Source organism: Seriola aureovittata, chromosome 12 (genome assembly GCF_021018895.1).
Source record: "Seriola aureovittata isolate HTS-2021-v1 ecotype China chromosome 12, ASM2101889v1, whole genome shotgun sequence".
In the NCBI taxonomy this organism is placed as follows: domain Eukaryota; kingdom Metazoa; phylum Chordata; class Actinopteri; order Carangiformes; family Carangidae; genus Seriola; species Seriola aureovittata.
Window position 1 is genome coordinate 20,195,065 of NC_079375.1, and position 22,168 is coordinate 20,217,232.

The 22,168-nt window shown below is 41.7% G+C and overlaps 1 protein-coding gene and 1 long non-coding RNA gene across 2 annotated transcripts in view; one reads left to right on the top strand and one right to left on the bottom strand.

The window, feature by feature from the left end:
• Nucleotides 1-5,675: 5,675 nt before the first annotated feature.
• On the top strand, nt 5,676-21,993 carry LOC130179027 (BMP/retinoic acid-inducible neural-specific protein 3-like). Its single transcript, XM_056391734.1, has 8 exons — nt 5,676-5,878; nt 6,009-6,289; nt 9,942-10,144; nt 12,205-12,422; nt 15,525-15,630; nt 16,969-17,205; nt 19,224-19,446; nt 20,709-21,993. The coding sequence occupies exons 2-8, from the start codon at nt 6,042-6,044 to the stop codon at nt 21,841-21,843; spliced, it is 2,370 nt and encodes a 789-aa protein (XP_056247709.1). The 5' UTR covers nt 5,676-5,878; nt 6,009-6,041; the 3' UTR covers nt 21,844-21,993.
• The window catches only part of LOC130179030 (uncharacterized), a 72,573-nt gene continuing 56,566 nt past the window's right edge, over nt 6,162-22,168 (bottom strand). Inside the window, exon 4 of the long non-coding RNA XR_008829221.1 lies at nt 6,162-6,240. This is a non-coding gene — a long non-coding RNA (uncharacterized LOC130179030). The remainder of the gene's footprint in view (nt 6,241-22,168) is intronic.

Sequence of the window (22,168 nt, forward strand, 5' to 3'; positions counted from 1 at the left end):
AAGTAAATGTATCTGCAGTGAGAGGTGACACGGCGAAGGACAGACCTTTGTACCTGATTTTGAAAGAAGACATGCACAATTACTATTATTACGCACAATTTTTCTACCCTTTTATCTTGACAGACCCAGAAGCCAAAGAAACTGAGACTGAAAAGAGCTGAATTTGTGTTAACTGATTATTATTATCAATTGCTGCATCCCTTCAGTGCCCTGGTGTAAAAGAGGAATGATCTGAGCCTCAGAGGAAATATATGTCCTGTTATTTTTGCTTCGCAACCCGAAACACCGACATTCCCGAGTGCTGAATATCTTTTTATAAAGGAAACAATAAAATAATCTACCTCAATACGAGTCTTAGCTCATGGTGACTCGAGTTCTAATGAGAAAACAGCTTTAATTTATTCTTTCGATCTGGTGGTTTTCAAAGCGCTGCAGGATACAGTAAGTGTCTCACAAGGATCTTTTGTGTTCTTTTTACTTCTTCTAAACTCTTTCACAATAAAAAATACGCTCTTGTTACCTGGTGCAAGGAAACAATGAAGTGCTTTTCTTTTTTTAGAAAATGAAGTTCACTTCACAAATTCTTTTTTCCATTAGTCTTTAAGTGCAGTTAAGTTACCAAGCAACTACCCAGTGACGACCACATTGTGAGTGACTCAAAGTTACTGCTATCTCTTGAACTGGTGACGAATGGACATCCCAGGGAGAGACCATAATTTACATTAATTATATATAAGAAATTTAGTTTCTTTTTTTTCCTTGCCCAACATCATGCTTATATAGCATTAAATTCTTTATTTCAGTGCATATTAACTAACTGTGAGTTGCTCATCAGTTAATTTGAACTTGAAGTTTGTCAGTCACATTAGAACAGGCTCTGTATAAATTATTTAAAATGTGAACCAACACACAGAAATTTGGACAATAAAAAGATATTAAAGGCATAGTTTTATTTTTCGGAAATTCACTTTCTTACTGAGAGTCTGTTGTAAAGACTGATGCTACTCTCATATCTGTATGGGAAATATGGAGCTACAGCCAGGAGGCCGTTAGCTTAGCTTAGCTTAGCTTAAAGACTGGAAACACGGAAAGAGTTAGCCTGGCTCTTTCCAAAAGTACAATAAGCACCTCTAAAGTTCATTAACAAGCTCTGGCTCTGTTGTTTAATACATACAAAAACTGAAGTGTAAAAACAAGTTTTAGGCGAAGTTATGTGCCGCAACCTCACAGTAACAGGGACTCCAAGAGGTGATAGCGCCTAGCAAAGAAACAATCAAGCACATAACCATAGTAACACCACAAAAAGTTTTTACACTTCAGATTTTGTACAGGTTAAACAGAAACGATACAGCATGTTAATTAGTGAGTTTTAGAGGGGCGGGCAGGCGATCTTGTTCCCTTGTTGCAGAGCTATGTTAGCGGTGTCCCTGTTTCCAGCCCCTGGTCTGCTGGCTATTTACTATATAGACACAATCTTCTCTCTGAAATCAGCCAGTCACTTAATTCAATTCTTGGAAAAGAGAGAAAATACAATAAGTGTACTTCTGAAAAATAAATATTGTAAATTAAAGCTCTCACAATAGAAAGGGTTACATCTGCATGAATAACAGTATTTATTGTAAGCCTATGATCCACTCGTTTTGAAGTTGCTGTCTTATGTGAAGCACTTTGTAATGTGGGTTTAAAGAAGTGCTCTATAAATAAAGATTATTCTCATTATCTCAATAGAACCATAAACCAGCATATTAAGGAATACAATAAAAAGGTGATAAAGGGAAATAATAAGGATATAAAATCATAATTTATTCAACACTAACAAGAATTCAGTGGAATATGTAAATTAACATGTTGCCTTTCAAGTGAATTGATTTACATATGCAACTCACAGTAGGTTTGTTTGGTTTTTACCACACTGCAGGAGAAACATATGCTGAAATAGTTCAGGAAACGTGCCACCACTTCATTGTCCTCATCAGTAATAAATTGAACTCTAGGACTCAATAATTACCCAGGAAGGCCATGAAGTGCATTTTTGCATATATGCGTCATGTCATTCAAAGGCACCAGTCACCTTGGAGTGCATTTATCAGCGCTGCGATCATGAGGCTGTTTAATGGATAGAAAAGCAGTTGGATTTCCCGAGCCACTGTTTAGTTAGGCTACCTTTGCTCTGCACAGATGTTGGTGTCCTGTTGTGTGACAGGCGTTCGGTATTCTAGGTCAGCCCCCCGATGCTCCAGTGTGACTCAAGAATGAAAGGGCATGTACAGGGAAGAAACAAAAATAGCAGCTGGGCCACAGAAGCCAAAGATTTGACAAAGCCTCGGACATGTGTGTTCCCTGACCTGAATAACCAACAGAGCCGCAGAGCTCTCAACCAGGTAGACCTCCCAGACGTGTCGGAAAATAGCACTATTTTTCTTTCACATCCGTAGACACTTTTCATTTTGTTGTTTACCCTCCCAACTTACAGTAAGAGGAATAGCAGAGCTGACGCAATATTTTGCTCACTCGCTGATTTAGTGAGAAACAAAAGGCGGTACAGAAAAACTAATCAAACCTAAATTCATTTATTTTATTAAACCTCTGCACCGAGAACATGTTTAATGTGCTGAAACGACTGCTAATGTGCCTCAGCCCCCTCACGCTCTCATGAAAAGCGTGGGAGCATTCGCTGTTTCGTTTCCAAACATCTCTTCACCAATGCCTGTCCAATTACTCACACTGAGAGGTTTGGTCCAATCGCTGTCTTCACTCCAGGGTTAAATGGAATTAGCAAAGCCGAGACCTCATCATCATCCCTTCCATTTTGTTTGCACTTTCACATTCACCACCTGCCAAGTTACGTCGCCTTTCCATTTTGGAGAGACTTTCAAAGAACAATGGGCACACAGCACAGTGCGGCCATGATCTGCTTTACACTGTGCTCATCAACTACAATTCATTCTTTCACAATAAAAGGTGCAGAGGAAGTAATTACTCAGTAAAACACATTTGTCTTTGGGGGAAAGCTACAGCGTGTTATCAGCTGAAACAGAAAGAAGCGTGCAGAACTGTCTGAGAGATGCCAGAGCTCTTGCGCAAAATTAGTCATTTTTATGTCCTTTCAACAGAGATAATGCCAGGCTTCACATGCTCGCATCCACAGACGCACAATCCTGCTTTATGCCAAAGCCTTCATGTCAAGTAAGGTGAAGTTGAACCCCTCACTTCCAAATGTGGGAGGGATTCATAATGTCATTCCTGACTTGTGATTACTTTGGCACATTGCATGTTAGTGGGCTGGAGGCATTTGTGTTCAGGCATATTAACACCAGTGCCATGTCAAGCCCTTTCACATCATCTTCCTGGACAATTCTGAGTTTCTCCGCCCTTTTCCTCATCTGCTTGGATTCAGCAGGTTGATTCAGCGGATGGTTGGGGCGCAAATGATCAAAATAGGCTACATTCGTCCTAAAGCTCAGCAGGCAGCCGGGGAGGGAAGAGGGAGGGGAGGAGAATGAGTCAAACGAGAGATGACAGAGAATTTAAATAGAGAGAAGAAGCAAAGAGGCTGAAAGAAAGAGACTGCTGGTTGGGGTGGTGGAAGGGAAGTTAGGGATGTCAGATGAAGAAACTAGGATAGAGAGACAGAGAGAGAGAGAGAGAGAGCGAGAGGAAACCAAAGGAATGTGGAGGGAAGAGGGAGAAACAAGGGGCTGGAACTTTTCAATTACAGCTCACACAGACAACAAAGACCCAGATTTCAGGAGACTATAACAGTCTGCAGCCCCGGAGGGAAAAGCTCATTTAGCCTCCTTCATTTCTCCCATCCTTTCTCCACGCAAATTACAAGTTGGAATATTTAATGCGTTCCTTTTGTTGCACAAGCAAATGCAGGCTCTGCTATCATTACAGAAGTCCCAAATGCCAAGATCAGCTACCTGGGGAGGCAAATCCTCCTGCTGGAGGAGTAGCAGAAAAAGTGGCTCTTGTTTTAAATTTCAAAGTGTTTCGGTTGATTGAGACGGTCCCGACGTCTGTCTGTCAGCAGCACCGGCGGTGACTACAGCTATTTAGGCTTTGAAGATGTGACCCCTCGTTATTGAATTGACTCTCTTAATTTGAGCTTGAAAAAGAAAAGAAGCAGCGCCTGGCATCCTGAGGAGCGCTTGCCAAATAACATTAAAGCAAAAGGGGGATCAATAAAAGCAGACTATTGATTCAACCCCATCATGGATAACAGACACTCTCCTCGCAGCCCATTTAACACAGGGAGGCCTTTGTCAATCAGGTTTTCAGTGTGAATGACAAGCATAATGACAAGATGACTTGAAAGAGCCAGACAAAGGACTCCTGGAAAATATAAAGTATAATAGCACCAACATCAAACAACCTCTGGCTTGGGAATTTATCGTATTTCTTTTTTCCATTGTCATAGTCCCCGAAGAGCAGACAAAGGAATCTAATAAGAGATTCATCTGCTGTACCTGTCAACTCCCTTCCCCAAACACAAACACACTCACACACTCACACACACACACACACACACAGATCTACGTCCCTGCTATCTTCTCTGCCATAATTTGAAGGCTCGTGGCAGCTAACTTTCCCCCTATCGCCATTCAGCTTTCACATGTCTGAAAGATTTGTTGACTGTGTGTCAAGTGGTTGTGATGTTGCTGCAAGCGAGTTGGGAGAGGGGAGGGGAAATCCAAATCAGCATCTGTTCCTACACCTGTCTCCTCGCCCATCACTGTCTGAAAAAAGACGCCATTAGCAACAAAGGCTTCGCACTAAAATGTTCCGAGTGTTCAAAGTTTATTATTTACAAGTTGCAGGTCAAACATTTCTTTTGCATAATTAGGAATCCAAGCATCCTTTTGTGAGAAGAAACTGTTTTCTTTTCATGCAAATTATGACGTCTGGATGTGCCAAACTGAGCGCACTCCTGAACCTGAATCACATCACCCGAGAAACCTGTACTCCGATAATGGCTTGCAATTATTCCCACTGGTAAATCCAGCAGTGTGCATGTCATCATAGGAGGGGTCGGTGTGGGCCATTTAGTTGTGCAAGCTGCAGGCTTTGAAGCTGTGGCACAGGACAATAAAAGGAAGAAAAAAAGAAACTGTACACTGGGAGATAATTAGCCTATTATCAAGCTCCTTTTAACACTTTTAATGTGTCACTTCGGCTGGAATCGGCTGTGGTGGTAAATAATGAGGGAAGTATGTGAAGGTTATAGTGAATGATCAACAGCACTGATGCACAATGCTCAAAACTTGAATCCACTCAGGCCATTTACAGTATCCTCATCATGATGCACTTGCTCGCCCTCTCGCTATCTCACTTGGAAAAAAAAAAAAAAAAAAAAAAAACTAGGGAAGAAAAGCTCTGTGTGTTGCAGCAGGCGCTCATTCATCCAGCAGCTCACTCAGCAGAGAGGGGAATAACAGCTCACATGCAACATCTACCCAGATTATTGTTTATTCCATAGCAGCCACTTTAAGGTGCAACAAAAGGGATTTCCCATAAAATGGAAAAATCCGGGCTTTGCATTAAACCTCTGGACATATCTCTGACCGCGCGGACATCCTCGGAATGAGCATCATCTGTGTGCTCGTGCCTCCGTTGCTGCTGCTGCTGCTGCTGCAACTTGTCACCGAGGAGCGCGTGGATGCGCGGGTGCTGGAGGATCGTCTGCCGAAATAAAGTTGAGCGAGAGCGGACATTAAGTTGTGGAGTAGCGCCCGGAAGGAACGACTCACGAATGGCGAGTTAATGAATTTGGTCGGATCGTCGAACAGGAGAGGTTTTTTTATTCGCAGCTCTCGCAAGATCAGAAGAGTTCACTTATTCTTGAGAGCGCATCGTTTGGCCCCTATTGCAAAATCAGGTAAGTGCCTGAGTATATATAAAAAATAAAAAAGATTTGATCATGCACTTAGTCTATGCGCGACGCACTACTTTTTCATCCCTGAAATGTGTGAAAGTGTAACAGTATCTTACTCCTGTCCTCCTCCCAGTCCGGAGAGAAATGAGGTGTCGCTGGGTGAAGCATGAGCTGTCAGAGAATCAGTCATAAGCGGCTGTCTCTGCTATGGGAGGGGGCGGCTCTCAGCCTGTGGCTCTGCTGCTGCTGCTGGACCTCCAGGGCCGCCGCCGCCGCCGCCGGACAAGGCGACAGCGCCCTCGGCTCCCTGGGCTGGCTGCTGTCGGATAAAGGGCCCTTCCACCAGTCACTAGAGTTCACGGAGGCTGCGGAAAGATACCAGCAGGGCTTCAGCACCAGATACAAGATCTACAGGTGAGACAGCTGGAGTGTTATGGGTGTGTGCTGCATTTACTTTTCCCCTATAAGATATACATTTCTTAAATCTTTCTTCAGTTGTTTCAGGTTTGGGCTGCAAAGTGCAGATTTTCATTTCATCCAAACATACCACTGGATAATTTCACTGATGAGCACTCTGAGCTAGAGAGGAACTAATCAGTGAAAGCAGCTGCTGTAGTGTTTGGAATGAAAAGCTGCTCACTCTCAGGATTGCCCTCACAGGTATCACACCTGCACCGAATTAGTCACAAGCTGATGAGCAAATCTGAAGAACCACTGTAGCACTGCAAAATTCAACCCCCCGCTCCCCCTTGCACCTGAAAACTGATCTGCCACTCGAATAGAAATCAAACATTTCTTTCTTTCTTGGGTTTTCGTTTCAGGGTGTTTGGCATTTTGATGATTCTGTTATTGCTGATTTTCTCAAAATGACCCCTGCAGCCATGACGGTGTGTGGACAGCAACATCCTGTCAGTGACTTTCTGCAGCATCCCTGAGCTGCATGCACTTCTAGCTGCTGCTGCCTGTGTCTAAATGTTCCTCACAAGGAAGCTTAGGTCTTTCCTGCTTTGTTGCAACTGTGAGGTGTAAACTATGCCAGTCAATGCACTTCAGTCCAACATCTTTTACACATGCAATAAGGTGGCTCAGATTTTGCACGTATATTTGTGTACGATTTTGTCAAAAATCAATGTCTGCTGATATTTAGTTGCTGTCCCTGCAGTCTTGTGTGGTTTATCAATGCCTCAGGACTATGCTTCTCTTTCTGTGGTGGACACTGTCGAGTGTTTTCCAAAGTGAAAAAGTACTTTATGTTTGCATCTATAAATCAATCGGTCCATTATCTCCTCCCAGGGAGCTTTTAGTTTGTGGTGTTTATCTCCGAGTGACACCTGCATTTTTTTCAATGGGCCTTGCTGCATAATTGTCCCAGTGATCCCCTGACTTGAGGCGTATTCTTTTCCAAACCCTGTTCCATGATTAGTGAAAATCAATGAAAGTGACAAAGAGGTGAACAGATTGGAATGTCGAAGGCGGCCGCCATCTGTAGCCTTTTGGCTGGCTGACATTTCACCACTCGGTGGGGTCTTTTACCCTGAAGCAGCGACCTGTAAACTGCCTGCACACATTTCTAACCCAAAGGCTTTTTCGAGGATTAGGGATTATGAATTTAAGGATAACTCCAAAATGAGACTCAACCAAGACTTTAAAAAAAAAAAAAAAAATACCCGCTGTAAAATGACTGCAGGCAGGAGAGTCAGTTTGGGCCAGTTTATAGTTCCTCCACTTGTTTTGACCAATTATTTAATGTCTTGTAGATAGATAATATCAGGAAAAGTATAAACTGTAGTGTATAAACACCAGAGGCATTTATTCTTAGAAATATGTCATATCTATATTTTACAGTCTCCACAGAGTTGCAGATGCTCCATATTTTTCTATGTGCTCTTAAATAGCCGGGGGGGGACTAAACTGCTATTCTAGCCCTCTGACCTCTGTTACACCACCATGAGCATCACGTGCCTATCAGTCATGCAGCAGCATGTGATTAAGATGTCCATTTGCTCTTCGCAGCAGCTGCTTTTATAGTTCTCTTTTCCTCTCAAGCAGCTGTTTTGATCACTTCTGATTGCTTACAGAACATACATTAAACCATCATGTTTAGATATCCCAGGACCTTCCTACAGCAAACATCCCTCTGTTTGCCGTGTGTGCATGCTGATGGAATAGCTGTAAGCTAAACCCTGGGCTGGATCTGCCATGCCCATCTGTCCGCCAGTGACTGACACTCAGCCTGTCCCCTCGTTATGATGATTGGCTGTAATGACACACTCCACACTGTCCCGGTTCCCCAATTATTTTTCTGCCGATCGTTTTTCTCATGGCAGTGATTTGATTGCCTCCCAGAAGGAGAGGGAAGTACACAGAGCAGCAGGCTGCACTGTGGGAGAGGTAGACACAAGCTGATGCTACGGAGGGAGGAGGGAGGAAGCTGCTTTAGAGTTGAGTGAGACTCGTGTCCAAAGGGCACGAGATAACAAATGATGGCAGCTGATGATGTGGGACTTTCGGCTTTGCGCCTTTCTGTAGCAGTGGGAGTCGCGCTGCAATAAGTTCTGTTTTACCCACATAGGAGTTATTCAAAGCTGTGACAAGCTCGTTCAGACAACAGTAAGCAGCACGAAGGATTGGAACCTGGGGTTCTTGTACCCGAGGGGGAACTTCTGCAATTTCCAGAGGGCACATGGAAAGATTGTGGAGTAACCAAGCTGATTTGAAAAAGGAAAAATCATGATTTGGTTAAAAAAAGTAAATACATATCAACATATTTGTCTATAGGAGGAAAATAAACACATGAATTTGACAACAAAAAAAAATGGTGTGATGCTCATCTTTAGTATCCAAATCATCAATAACCTCTAGGCACACAGGGCAATTACAGCACAGCCTGAGTACATTGTAATACTGAGGCACTTTAAAGAGAGCAGGTATTTGGAGTGAACAACACAAACAAGCGAACAAACAAACAAACAAACAGTTTGACATTTTAGGGAAAAACACTCACTTGCTTTCTCGGTGAGAGTTAGATAAGAAGATTGATAACACTCATGTCTGGAGGGTAACTATGAAGGTACAGCCAGAAGCCTGTTAGCTGAGCTTGTGCATAAAGATTGGAAAGAGGGAGAAACAGCCAGCCTGGCTCTATACAAAAAAATCCATCAACCAGCAACTGTAAAGCTCACTCATTATTATGTTTTATCTGTTTTTTTTTTTTAATCCATACAAGAAAAAGATGTGATGCTAAGATAACCAGCTGCTGGCTGCTTCTTCATATTTACCTTACAGACACAAGGGCGGCAACGCTCATGTGAGTCTCTGCCAGAAAGTAAATAAGTATATTTTCAAAAATGTCGAAATTCCTTTGACTCAGAACTTTGTCTCTATTTTCTTTCCAACAAATGGGACAGAAAAAGACAGGTAAAAAAAAAATAAAAATAACAGTCTCATTTCCCAACATGAATGTCTAAACGCAGTTTCAAAGCCTCTTTGTTCTGTTTAAGAAAAGAGATCAATTCTACCATGGAAAAACTGTAACCACTATATTATTATTTAAAATGTGTAATATATAATTACTAGTGTTAAATCCAGAGTATTTAAGACAAAAAAGGTTCAGAATAAAATAAATAAAATATACTTCATCAAATTCCCACGGGAATTGCAAATGAAAATCTTACAGTGGATAAATAACTGACTTGAAGGTCAAGCTAAACTTGTTCTCCCTTTAGTAAGAAAGTGGGTGGTTAAAAAAGTGTCTCTCTGACATATCATCAGCTTATTATTAGGGCTCTTCAGGGGATACAGCTTCACAGCTGTGGGGTCACTACACTGTATAGTATATGTGCTTTAAAGTATGTACCACACATCCACCTTCTCCAGTGCTCTCACCACAGCTTGTTAAACAGCAGCCTGGGGCCTTAAACACAGCTAAAGACCTCAATCAAATGAGCAAAATGTCTGTGTGTGTGTGTGTGTGTGTGTGTGTGTGTGTGTGTGTGTGTGTGTGTGTGTGTGGTGTGTGTGTGTGTGTGTGTGTGTGTGTGGTGTGTGTGTGTTGCCGTGTTGCCAGGGAGTTTGGTCGATGGAAGGTCAACAGCCTGGCAGTAGAGAAGAGGGACAGTTTTGGTGGCAGCGGCGGTTTGGCTCTGCCCCTCGACCCCGACTTCATACACACCATTCGCCAGCTGGGGAGGCGGCCAACCCTCCAGACGATTACAGAGAGTCTAATCAAGAAATATGGCACCCACCTCCTCCTCTCTGCCACTCTTGGAGGTACAGTAGAGTACACTGAGCTTCAAAGCAAGTCTGATTCACAAAGCTTCTTATGTGATTGGTTGTTTTGTTTTTTTTCCAGCATGTGAGGCACTGATTTTACCGTCTGTTGCTTTCTAAACAACAAAGCATGTAATAATTTTTCTGGATCAGCGTCTTTTGGCTCACAAAAAAGCTCAAATCAGTCTGGTTTAGAGTACAAAAAACTAAATTTGAAAAGGCGAAAAAAAACTGGTTTAATATTTTTGTTTGGCTGTCAAAACAGCATGGTTCCCTAAACAGAGCTTCATTACTGTTGTACAACACTATAATTTATACACAATTGGCTTATCTTTTCTCTCGTTAATAAATCATTATGGCAAAGTATATTTTGTAAGAAGATGTGAGCGCATGGGTTTGAAAAGTGTAGGCTGTAAGAAAAACAACACACGACTTGGAGGCGCTGTGCAAGTTGAAATGACTTCTGAGAAAAGTTATCAGGATTATTTTGATGTTTTGGTTGCTTCTATATCATTCCAACAAACACAGCACTTAGTCAATAATCACCAGTAAACATACAGTTTGGCTCTCAGGCTGCATCCACAATACTACATTTTAATTTTAAAACGCATCGCTGTACGTTTACACCTGGCATCCGCACGATGCCGGGGTTTTTGAGCCCCTACAGAGCCTTTTGGAAACGCTGCTGCTCCCGTTAGAGATTGAAAACCCTGCGGTTAAAATTGACACCTTTGGAAACAACGAAGTAGACACCCCAGGTCGCTCCCTGATTGGGTCTTATCAGCCTGGACTACAGGTGCTGAAAGCAACATGAATAATGAATTACAAGTGTTACTGATGACGCTGTTTTTGCTAGCAGCTGCTGTGAAGTTAAATTCTGCTTTTCGACGCTGCAGCTGCCTTTGCAGTTCCTTGCTCGTAGTATTTTCTGCAACTAACCAACTGCATAGTGGACAACCTGCCTCCTGTTTACACCGGTTCACGCATGCCCAGTGTATGTTAATGCTCATGTATGTATGTGTCTTCAGCTGTGATAGTATGGAGGGAGAGTGATTCTGCACAGAGATCGTTTTCGTTTTAAAATGAAAACGTCTGAGTGTGAACGTGCCCTCAGCCTCTCAACTAAAGACAAAGAGCTTCTTCATAGTTGCACCATTTTATACCAATATTCAACAGTCTCTCAGGCAATTGTCTCCTCTGACGGCAGACCCGACAAACCACAACACAACACAGAAGGTTTTAATAACCGGACGCGACTCCTTTGTCTCACCTGGAACAACTCTTGATCTCTTGTTCAGACGTAGCTGATGCTGTAGCTGCCACAACTGACTGAGTGAAGTGGATGTCCTTGCTTTGAACACGTATGTCTTGTGTTTAAGTTTGCCTGACAAAGACCTCGAGCAGCCATCACAAGACTGTTTCCTATTGTTTCTTTTTATGACCCGTATCTATTATCTATCTATTATATACAGTATATCTATCATATTTCAAACATCCCCACTGTTGGACTAATAAAGGTTTATCTTATCTCATCTTATCAATCATTTTGGTAACTGTATCACTAAAACACCTCAAGTAAACTGAAGAGTTTCCTTCGATAAAATACTTCAAACATAGTGAGAAAAGCTGAAAAGCCTTTATGAGTCTGTTGTTCTAGTTCCAAAACAGACTCATTAAGACTTTTCAACTTAACTAGAGTTGGCTGCTTTTACATTACTCATGTAATATTCATAATTGTTAGAAGTATCTCTGAGTGGACAATTTATTTAGTGAATCAGTGCTGACCTGAGAGCTGCTTTGTTTTTCAATTTTTGGCAAACATAATTCAGATGATTAAAATAATTAATGGAACTTGATCAATGATCTTGAATAAGTTCAAGAGGAGTTCAGAGACCTCGTCTGTGCTTTTTCCTCCAATCATCCAAACCATCAGTTTCCCCACAGCATTTAGTCACTACTGCGCTTTTCTATCTGACCCAAAAAGATACTAATGAAAGGTGATTAGTGCTGCTCTGTCAGAGCTAATGAAGCTCTCGTTCCCTCTGCCTGACTGTTACCAGGGGAAGAGTCTCTGACGATATTCGTGGACAAGAGGAAGCTCAGCCAGGAGTCTTCACCCTCGGGGGCCGAGGCCGGCCGTAACGGCAACAGGAACTCAAACACCACGGGGACGGTGACCCTGGAAGCCCTTCACCAGCTGGCTGCTTCCTACTTCACCGACAGAGAGAGCACCCTTCGCAGGCTGCACCACCTCCAGATCGCATCCACCGCCATACGGGTATGTTCGAGTCAAACAGCTTTAAATACAGCAGCAGTGTGTTGGGAGATTAAACACCACAAAGTCACTGCCTGAAGGCAGCAGAGTTGTTCCCCAGCAGTGTGGTGGTGTGTCAGCCTCCAGCATTTACACGTGGGAATGGCAAGATATAAAGCATCGAGTTGGACCTGCATGGTTGTGGGTTCAGATGAGGTTACTGAATATTTATGAATGGCTTGTTCAGTCTTCAGGGACAGAAAATGAGTACAGTCAATCAATAAATAAATAAATGCACACACACAACACTTGGTTAAAATACTGTGTTAACTGTACCTAGTATAATTTTAGATTAAAATATTAAGTCAACCCAATATTCTGTTGGTGCGATATTGACCCAGTGATATTTGGTGTGAACAAACGTGCCTTCACATATTAAACGATATATTATATATTCATTGTTTTAACTATGAGACTGAGATCAGTGGTGGAAGAAGTATTCAGATCATTTACTTGAGTAAAAGTAGCAAAATGACGCTTTAAACATACTAAGTTAAGGTAAAAGTATTGAATGCAAAATGTTACTTATTAATGTTACATAAGTGTTGAAAAAAAAATCTTATCAGTTAAAATCTTGCTTTTGCTGGTTTTCTCTAGTTTAACTTCTCACCTTGCTGCAGTGATGTAGACGTGTACTCGTGGGTGTGGCAGTACTCTGTGACATCACTGCTGGGCGTGGGCTTTTTTCAAGTTATATCAAGTTATATTATAAATAACGACCCTAGTCAATATTATTGGAACGATTCTATTGATGCATTAACATGTAGCATGTTGTTCAGCCCCCATTTAACTCAACTCAAGTTGCTGTTAAATGCAGACAAATCCATAGTCATGCAATTTTGAAATGGCAAAGAGGTAACATCTAATCTTCCACAGATCTCAACTGCTCAAGGGCTTGAAATTAACATTTATTCTCGTTGTCACAACAAGTAGCTATGTATTATTATTGGAACCAAAACTTGTCATTCAAATCACACATTAAAAAGCTTGTTTCCAACGTGAAACTTAAAATAAGTTTTTTTTTTTTTTTTTAAGAATAAATCTCCTCCAGACAAGGTCACACTTGATTTTGGCAACTTTTTTTTTTTTTTTAATTTTATTGGATAACGGTAATCTGCTCTTCATGAATGCACCAGCATCTAAACAAGTTGGACACTGTATAACACTGTGCTCTGCATTTTATAACAGGCTGTGGAAATCACTGTACCCTGAAATCATTTTAGAATTGCATATTCACTTTCACTTTCTGACAGTTGTATTTGTCTGTTGTATTGTTTGTACTTCTACTACTACCACTACCAATAATAACAATAATAATAATAATAGTACTTCAATGTTGTAACTGGTGGAGGTGGGGCTAATTTAAACATCTTTTTATACTGCTAGGTAATTTAATCTGCAACAATGGATCATATTTTACTAACAGATCATATAGATTATATGTAAAATCTTAATCTGAAAAGTAACTAGTAACAATACCTATAAAATAAAAACAGTGGAGCAAAATCAATATTTATCTCTGAAATATAGTGGAATAGAAGTATATATAATATATATATATAGTACAAGTAGGAAACACTCAAAGTTGAAAACTGTATGAGCAAAGTTTTCCTTCATGACAATCTGGTAGCTCAATTTGAAGATACGTGTACGAACAAATACTTTGGTACTAGCTCAGGGAACTTATTTCCATAACTTATTAAATGATGTGGGATTAAGAACAAATGCTTATTTACAGAATTGGCCCGACACAAGGAGATTCACCTGCAGGGCTTCAGCAAGACTGTCGCATCTATCGCTGCTGTTTTTTCTCTCCTCAACGTGCAGCTTATTGTCACAGTGAACTCATGTGTGCAGGAGAAACTAGCAACATTTGATTCGTCTTAGACTCTGTTAAATGGATTTTTTTATTTATTTTTTATTTTTTTTAAATATATAGCAAAATGGTCAATGTGTCTTTGCTAACCACCCATTACAGGCTAATTAACTCTTTTAAAGCAGCAAGAAAAGTATAGTACAAGATAAAGGGTTTCTAAGACTTCAGCAGCAGCAAGCTTTAAAGAGCAGAGTGAAGAAGCAGCCCGGAGCAGCAGTTGTGCGTCCTGTAGTATAAAACACCAATCATCCATTTTATCATCTGAAGTGGCTATTAGAGCGTACGCATTAATCAGCCCGAGGGGCAAACGTAGATTCTAAAGTGAGTAGCCACTGATGAAGACAAGTACCCCCCCCCCCCCGAACTGAAAACGTGTTCCTCTGGTTATGCATCAGCTTGATGGATTAAAGATATCATTCCATTAATTTCCAGCCAGGCTGACTTCCATTCATTTGCCATTTTGCAGCATGTGTGGAGTTCAGGCAGATTGAAGATCAGAGCAAGAGAAAGAGGGAGGGAGAGGGAGATGAATACTGCATTTTATGAGGGATGTGAAGCAGCACCTGTGTTACATGGCCATTCATTAAAATCACATGTGGTGCTGGGGATTCAGTGAGAAACAGGAAGGACTCTGAGCATAAATTTATGCTAATACACAGTAAGTTATGTGGTTTTGTGTTTCCGTGTGTCAGAACATCCAGATTAATTACATTTAGAAATGATGTGAGCAGAGAAGTGAATCAGTTTAAAGTTTTTCAGTTGGAGAGAAGTTGATTTCTTCTCTGAGATCAGAACAAATTATTCTGTCTGAGGAAAGAAAACTTTCTAATTGAAGACCTTTTCAGAATAACTTCAAAGTGACTCACTGCATTTAAAATTCATTAGAGGCATAAACGCCTTTGTTGAGGCTGTTTATGTTCTTTTGATTGTCATTTTTTTAAAAGAAAAACGCACAATAAATGAGTCAATACATATAGGTCATGCCTAAGTGACATGATTGATGACTATATCCACTGACTAAACTAAAATTATCTGCTGTCTGTTTTCTTTATTTAATATGAGGAAACACAGCAAACTCAATAGAAGACACAACTGAGTCACAACTAAGCCGTGTCTCGCATAATGAAATCACCAAAAAGACACCAGACAAAGTTTTTAGACCGAACTGTATTCTCTCAATATCCTTGCAGGTGACAGAAACCAGAACCGGGCCGCTCGGATGCAGCAACTACGACAACCTGGACACAGTCAGCTCGGTGCTGGTTCACAGTCCAGAGAACAAGGTTCAACTACAAGGTAAAATCTGCTCCCTAAAAAATCATTTGTCATTATGAGCTTCTTCTAAATTAACACTGATGCCGCTGCAGAGTTTGACAGTGATTTCTTTCTTTTCTTTTTTTGGTCTTATAACTTTATATTTTGGGAAATACACACACGTTTGAGTTAAATGAGAGGATCAATACCACTCTGACACCTCCATCTTAAATATGAAGATACAGTCAGGAGATGCTCGAGCTTTGTTGAGCAAACATGTTGTTTTTACACTTCGGTTTTTGTATCGATAAAACAATATATACAACAATATGTTAATAATGAGCTAGCTGTTTCCCACTGTTTTCAGTCTTTGTGCTAAGTTCACTGGCTGCTTCAGCTTATATTTACCAAACTGATAATGATTTTTATCACCTAATTCTCACCAACAAAACAGATAAGCACGTCCCAAAATGTCTATAATATAAATGTTGCTTTAAAGGATACATCTGCCGTTATTCGATATTTTTCTTATTGTTACAAAATCTCATGAAAAGACCAAAACCTTCCTTCTCCTTCAGAGAGAACGAGATCCTCGGGATAAGGGGAAAAAAAGTCTTATTGTGCTGTTGGACGTCAGAAAAGCAATGCATCTTTGTGTTTATAGGAAATCACTGTCTAAGTTGCCCTTTGAAGCTAAACACAGACGTTTACGGTTGCAAGCGGACAGACTGGACTGATCAAATCTCCCCCATTTATCACACACAAATCCATAATCAATGATGTAGTTAATAACAATTAATTAGTAATAGCAGCGACCACAAAGCTGACAGTCTCAGTAGACCATTGACCAACGTTAGCAACGTTAGCATGTAAGCAGAAGTAGCATGTAAACCCAGAACTTACACAAGCATTTAATGAATGCACGAGACATATGTTAATATTAGATCTGTGATATGACATTTACACTACGACTGAGGACAAACTTGATGATATCGTTAGTGTGACAACATAATGACTGAGGATGTCTTACATGGGAGGCATCCATACATCCAGAGAATCCAGACTTTGTTCCCTAATTGTTCACTTATTGACTTACTGAACTGGTCTCCTGCTGCTCCATTAAAATGATTGGGGAAGGTGTCCGGTTGATCCACTATGTCGCAAACTGACACTTGACACCTCTAACCGTTACTTTCTGCCACCAGTTCGGCTCCGCCCACAAAACACAGCATTGTTGTTTACAAACACAAAAAGGTCTATAGCAACCAAATTTTTGCTACTAATGTTTAAATTAAAAAAAAAAAAGTCCAGTAATTCAATAGTACAGCTTTTAATAAAGGTTACTGGAGCCTACCTGATCCTGTTTTTCACACCCCACAGGGCTGCAGGTCATCCTCCCCGGCTATTTACAAAGCCGCTTCATTCAGGCGGCTCTCAGCTACATTGGCTGTAAATCTGAGGGCCAGTTTGTCTGCCAGAACAGTGACTGCTGGTGCGAGTGCAGCGTGGACTTCCCTCGGTGCAACTGTCCCCTCTCTGACCTGGAGACTCTGGAAAACAACCTGCTGCACATCAGAGACTCCTGGAGGCTGACCAACCAGGAGTTTGAAGAATCCGGTGAGTCAGGGATTTGAATTTACTGTGACCCTCCAAAAAGGGACTTGAAAATGTCAGTTTGAATGGTGCTGTCAAAAACCCAGACGTAGAACATTGGCTTTTTTCTCAGAATTTTGGATTTCAGGATATAGTTGATTTTTTTATCAACAAAAGAATAAATTTAGACTTGGATTTAAGAGCTAACATGAACAAAAAACACATGTCTTGTTTTTGCTCTAAATCAATTCTTGGCTGTCAAATACTGGCAGCTGCCAGATACTGAATCAAGAGACCTGCCAGTCATGTGTCACATCAAATGATGTTCCTGGTGCTCTCAAGGTGCTCAGGGCTGCAGTGACTGAAAATACACAGACCTTTTAAAGACATCCATCTGTTCCCACCAATGTGCTGTGTAGAATCACTGAAGAAGAAGTGTGATTAAAGGCATAGATCAACACTATAGGAAATATGCTAATTGGCTTTTTTTTTACCAAGAGTTAGGCGAAAGATTGATAGCACTTGTGTGTCTGCACAGTGTATATTAAACCGACGATTACTCCATGCAAAAATAGTCCAGCACATAAACAACAGTTGCAGTTTCATTTTTACCATGCAGACATGTGTGTGGTATCAAACCTCTCATCTAACACCAGTCCAAAAAACAAAAACGCATTTTCTTTTCCCCAAAATGACTATGACTTTAAATTAAGTAAGTAATTTAACGATAAGTCATTTCAACAAGTTAAAGCTCCTGAAAAGAAAAAGGCACCTTTTGCTTAAATTTTATCCAAGCAAAAAAGTAAATCAACGTACAAAAAATAAAATAAAATAAAAAAAATGACAAAGGGAATAAATTAAGGATCTAAAATTATAATATCAAAATGTTAAATTACTGCTGTATTGTTCCCCTAACCACTACAGCCGAAGCACCAGTTTGGAGCTCTTTCATTGATTGTCTGACGCTGACTGAGAGGCCTGATGTATAAGACAACGCTGTATCTTCCTCTTTCAGAGCCCCTGTTCTAATGTCCCTCAGCTCCACGCCGTGCACAAAGGCAACTCAACAAATAAAGGAACCAGCAATTACACAAAGCCTGGCCTGTGCCCAAGAGCTAGTAATGTATACACATTAATTTTGAGACAGCGCTCTAATTACCATAAATACACTATACATACATTTTTGCACAGCACTTCACGCAGACATTTGCAGCCAATTTGTAAGATTGTTTTGTGGCAGACAAAGGAGGAAGAACCGGCAGAGGAAACAAGGCCAAGGTTACAGGTCTACCACTGTGTTATTATAGTATCTTGAATTCACTGATGTTGGAAAAAAAAAAAAAAAAACAGCACACCTTTGACACAGACCCCGGTGGCGTTGAGTGCTTCAGGTTAGTCTCTATTTTGGGATCTCACATGTACAAAGAGAGTGACACAGTACACGGCTGTCATGTGCAAATTATTATTAATACTACTGAGTGGAGCAATGTAGATGCAGTAAATGCATCTAAGTGTGAAAAAGTACACTCCCCCCACCCCCATCATAAAAATGCCATGGAACTTTTCTAAAACACTTGTTTTTCTTGGTAATGTTTCACGCAAGTCATTACTGTTACCATGGCAACCTGCCTTACTTTCACATCACAGAAGGCAGGAGCAGCAATTTTGCTTTCAGTGTCATTCACGTCTAATTATGGACTAGTTGCTTTGAAGGTGTGCGGCGCTGTATGCTGACAACAGGTGGTGGTTAACATGCATCTTTTCTCAGAAGCAAAATATGGAAGGTGTTTGTTGTCTGACACGCTGATGAGATCAGCAATCCTCCCTCCAACAGAAGAAAATCAAAATAACAAAACATGCTTTTCAGGTGTGTTGCAGCTGTTACTTCTTCTCTTGAGCTGTTTGCTTTTCTGGGACAAACAATGAGGAGTAGACAGTTTTCTTTTCTTTCTTTCTTGGTTTTTCTTTTTTTCCCAATACTGTTACCCTGCGGCTCATAACTACGGGCAGAGTTTACTTATTCATGTTCTCTTTCCTACCAGAGGAGTTCCAGAGCTTTGTTGGGAAACTGCCAACCCATTATGCTGTCAACACATCTGTCGTGGAACACTTGTGGAGGACAGATGCCAGCCTGCTCCAGCGCTACAGGCACCTGGAGACCAGTAGCAACCAGCTTTTCGCCAAAGCTCGCCGCACCACTAACAAGCTCTTCAGCCTAAGCAGGAGGTGCCGGAAACAGCCCAAAATAGTCCTGCAGCGGCCAAGGTAAGATGCAAGACAGGAGCAAGTGGGAGGAATATTTATACTGCAGCCTGTTAACCCAAGGTGCTCCCCAAAACTTATAATTATGAAAATGATTTATGCGGCAGGCGCTGGGAGAAAGCAGCGGAGTGAGACGATACTTATTAGAAGGCACTTGAGGAAAAGTGGTTGTGGAGTGAGGTGAAAAGTGCTGACAGGAGCAGACCTGCTTCTCTGTTCCAGCGGGGGGGGGGGGGGGGGGGGCATGAGACAAGTGGGATCATGTTTTGCCAAACAGACGCAACGGTTTCACATTAGCTTTAAACTGCATCACAATCAATCCAGCATCTTCAGATGCCTCATGTAATAATTCATTCAATTTAATCGCATCCAGGAGTTCATGCTGCCGTGGACACTCTTTGCTTATATCTATCCCTACATTTTCTTTTTTTTTTTTTTTTTTACTGTTATGGCTGCTGTTTCAGCAGCACTCCCACCTGGACGCTCTATTTCAGCAGCCTATCAGAGACCTCTGTGGTCATAACTTCACTCAGATTTATGCCTCTCTCATGAACGCTCCATGTTGATAGCTATTTCTGGCAGGGAAATTAACTAAATGACACAATCCATCAGTGTGCTAGTCAGACTGCAGGCCCTGCCTCCTCAGTCTACAATCCAATTACACTTCTTTATCACACGCCCTCTGCTTGTAAAAAATAAATTCAGTAGCGGCTTAGGGTTACTAGGTGATTCAATTTTGTAGTGTTGTGTCTCTGTGAAACAAAATTTGTGTTTTGTTTTATTCATTTGCTTATTTCTTTTCTGTATTCACATTATAATTATGTTTTACTGTGCCATATCTATAAACTAGTGTAAACCTGAGAAAGATAAGATGTATGAGATACTAAGAGTATTATGATGGGTGTGGGTATGATGTATGATAATGATGTGTGTGTGTCTGTGTGTGGGTCTGTGTGTGTCATCTCGTCCTATCTGCAACACAGACGGGGAATTCAATAGATTAAAATATTCATTTTGATCTGATTTTGCTTCTGTGGCTCCAGCTGAGCCGGAGTTTGGCTCAAATTGTTTTTGCTGCACATCAAAACACCACATATTTTTTGTGAAAGTACTAATCCTGTTGGGCAAAACATTTCTTTCATTGCATAATCACGAAAACATGAAAAAGACTCAAAGTGACAAATATAAATTCCTGTAATAGCCAATACAGCAGTGCAGACTCTCTGAAACTGAAGTGTTTAACGCAGCTGTTGTCTCTCCTTCAGGCCTCTGCACTTTTGGTTGAGCTACGCCCTCTCCATTTTATACTGCAGTGAGAACAACCAGGTTGGTGTTTACAGTGACGAAAGCCGCAGCTGCTCCTGCCCCTACAGCCATCCACCTTGTCAGGGCCTCATTCCCTGCTCTGTGGGCGATGGAGCCCGCTGCGCCTCCTGCTCCACTGAGAACCGGACACGATGCTCCGGCTGTAACTCCGGCTTCACCCTGACCCAGGGAGCCTGTCGGCCTGCCGTGCCCGACCCTACAGACCCCTACCTGGGCTTGGAGAGCGACCGAGACCTGCAGGATCTAGAGCTGCGCTACCTGCTGCAGCGGCGCGACCCGCGCATCTCTCTGCATGCTGTGTTCGTGAGCAATGACGTGCGCGTAAACACGTGGTTCGACCCGTCATGGAGGAAAAGAATGCTGCTCACCCTCAAGAGCAACCGAGTGAAGTCCAACCGTGTTCATATGCTGCTCGGACTCGCCCTCCAGTTTTGCCTCACTAGGAACAGCACTCTGGAGCCGGCCCTGTCTCTGTTTGTGAATCCCTTCGGGGGAAGCCATTCAGAGAGCTGGACCATGCCTATAGGCCAGCACGGATACCCCGACTGGGAGCGGACCAAGCTGGATATCCCTTTGGACTGCTATAATTGGACGTTGACTCTTGGAAACAGATGGAAGAGCTTTTTTGAGACAGTTCATTTCTACCTGAGGAGTCGTATAAGGGACTCTGTGGGAGCGACAGGAGGAAACAAAAACACAACGGTGTACTATGAGCCTCTGGAGGAGACGGAGCCGTCCAACAACATCGGCTATATGAAAGTGAACAGCATGCAGCTGTTCGGATACAGCGTGCACTTTGACCCAGAGGCAATCCAGGACCTGATTCTGCAAATAGACTACCCGTACACTCAGGGATCACAGGACTCGGCCCTGCTGCAGCTGGTGGAGCTGCGCTACAGGGTTAACCGTCTCTCGCCTCCAGGGGCCCCACATGTCGATCTGTTCGCCTGTCTGCTCCGCCACAGACTCAAACTGTCCAGCGCAGATGTGACCAGGATACTCACTGCCCTGCAAGCTTTCAGTGCCAGACAACCAAACTACGTGGAGTACGAGGCAAATAAACTGTGTAGTTAATGGCCACTATTTGATGTTTTGTACTATTTCCTTGCCACAGACAGGCCTGTATCCTTTGTCAGCTGGATCCATTTGTGTCAAGTGTGTGGTATGTTGTTCAAGGCTTTGTTGTACAAACACTATGTGCAATTAAATTTGATGTTTTTGTCATTTCAGTGTAGTTTTAATGGATCAACGTTAAAATTTGTTTTCAAATCTGAACTATTTCTCTACATGATTAAATATTCATTCCTAAATAAGAAATAATCTAGTCAAAGTCAAAGTTTGAGGAAAAAACATCCTTAGAAATTATTCATAAAGAGTTTAGCAGTGTGTGGGTGTGGTC

Bases quoted from the DNA above. Each gene is read 5' to 3' on its own strand.
- LOC130179027 (XM_056391734.1), top strand. From the start codon at position 6,042: ATGAGCTGTCAGAGAATCAGTCATAAGCGGCTGTCTCTGCTATGGGAG. The intron at 12,423-15,524 runs GTATGTTCGAGT...ATATCCTTGCAG, and splicing joins TCGCATCCACCGCCATACGG to GTGACAGAAACCAGAACCGG. The intron at 17,206-19,223 runs GTGAGTCAGGGA...CTTTCCTACCAG, and splicing joins CCAGGAGTTTGAAGAATCCG to AGGAGTTCCAGAGCTTTGTT.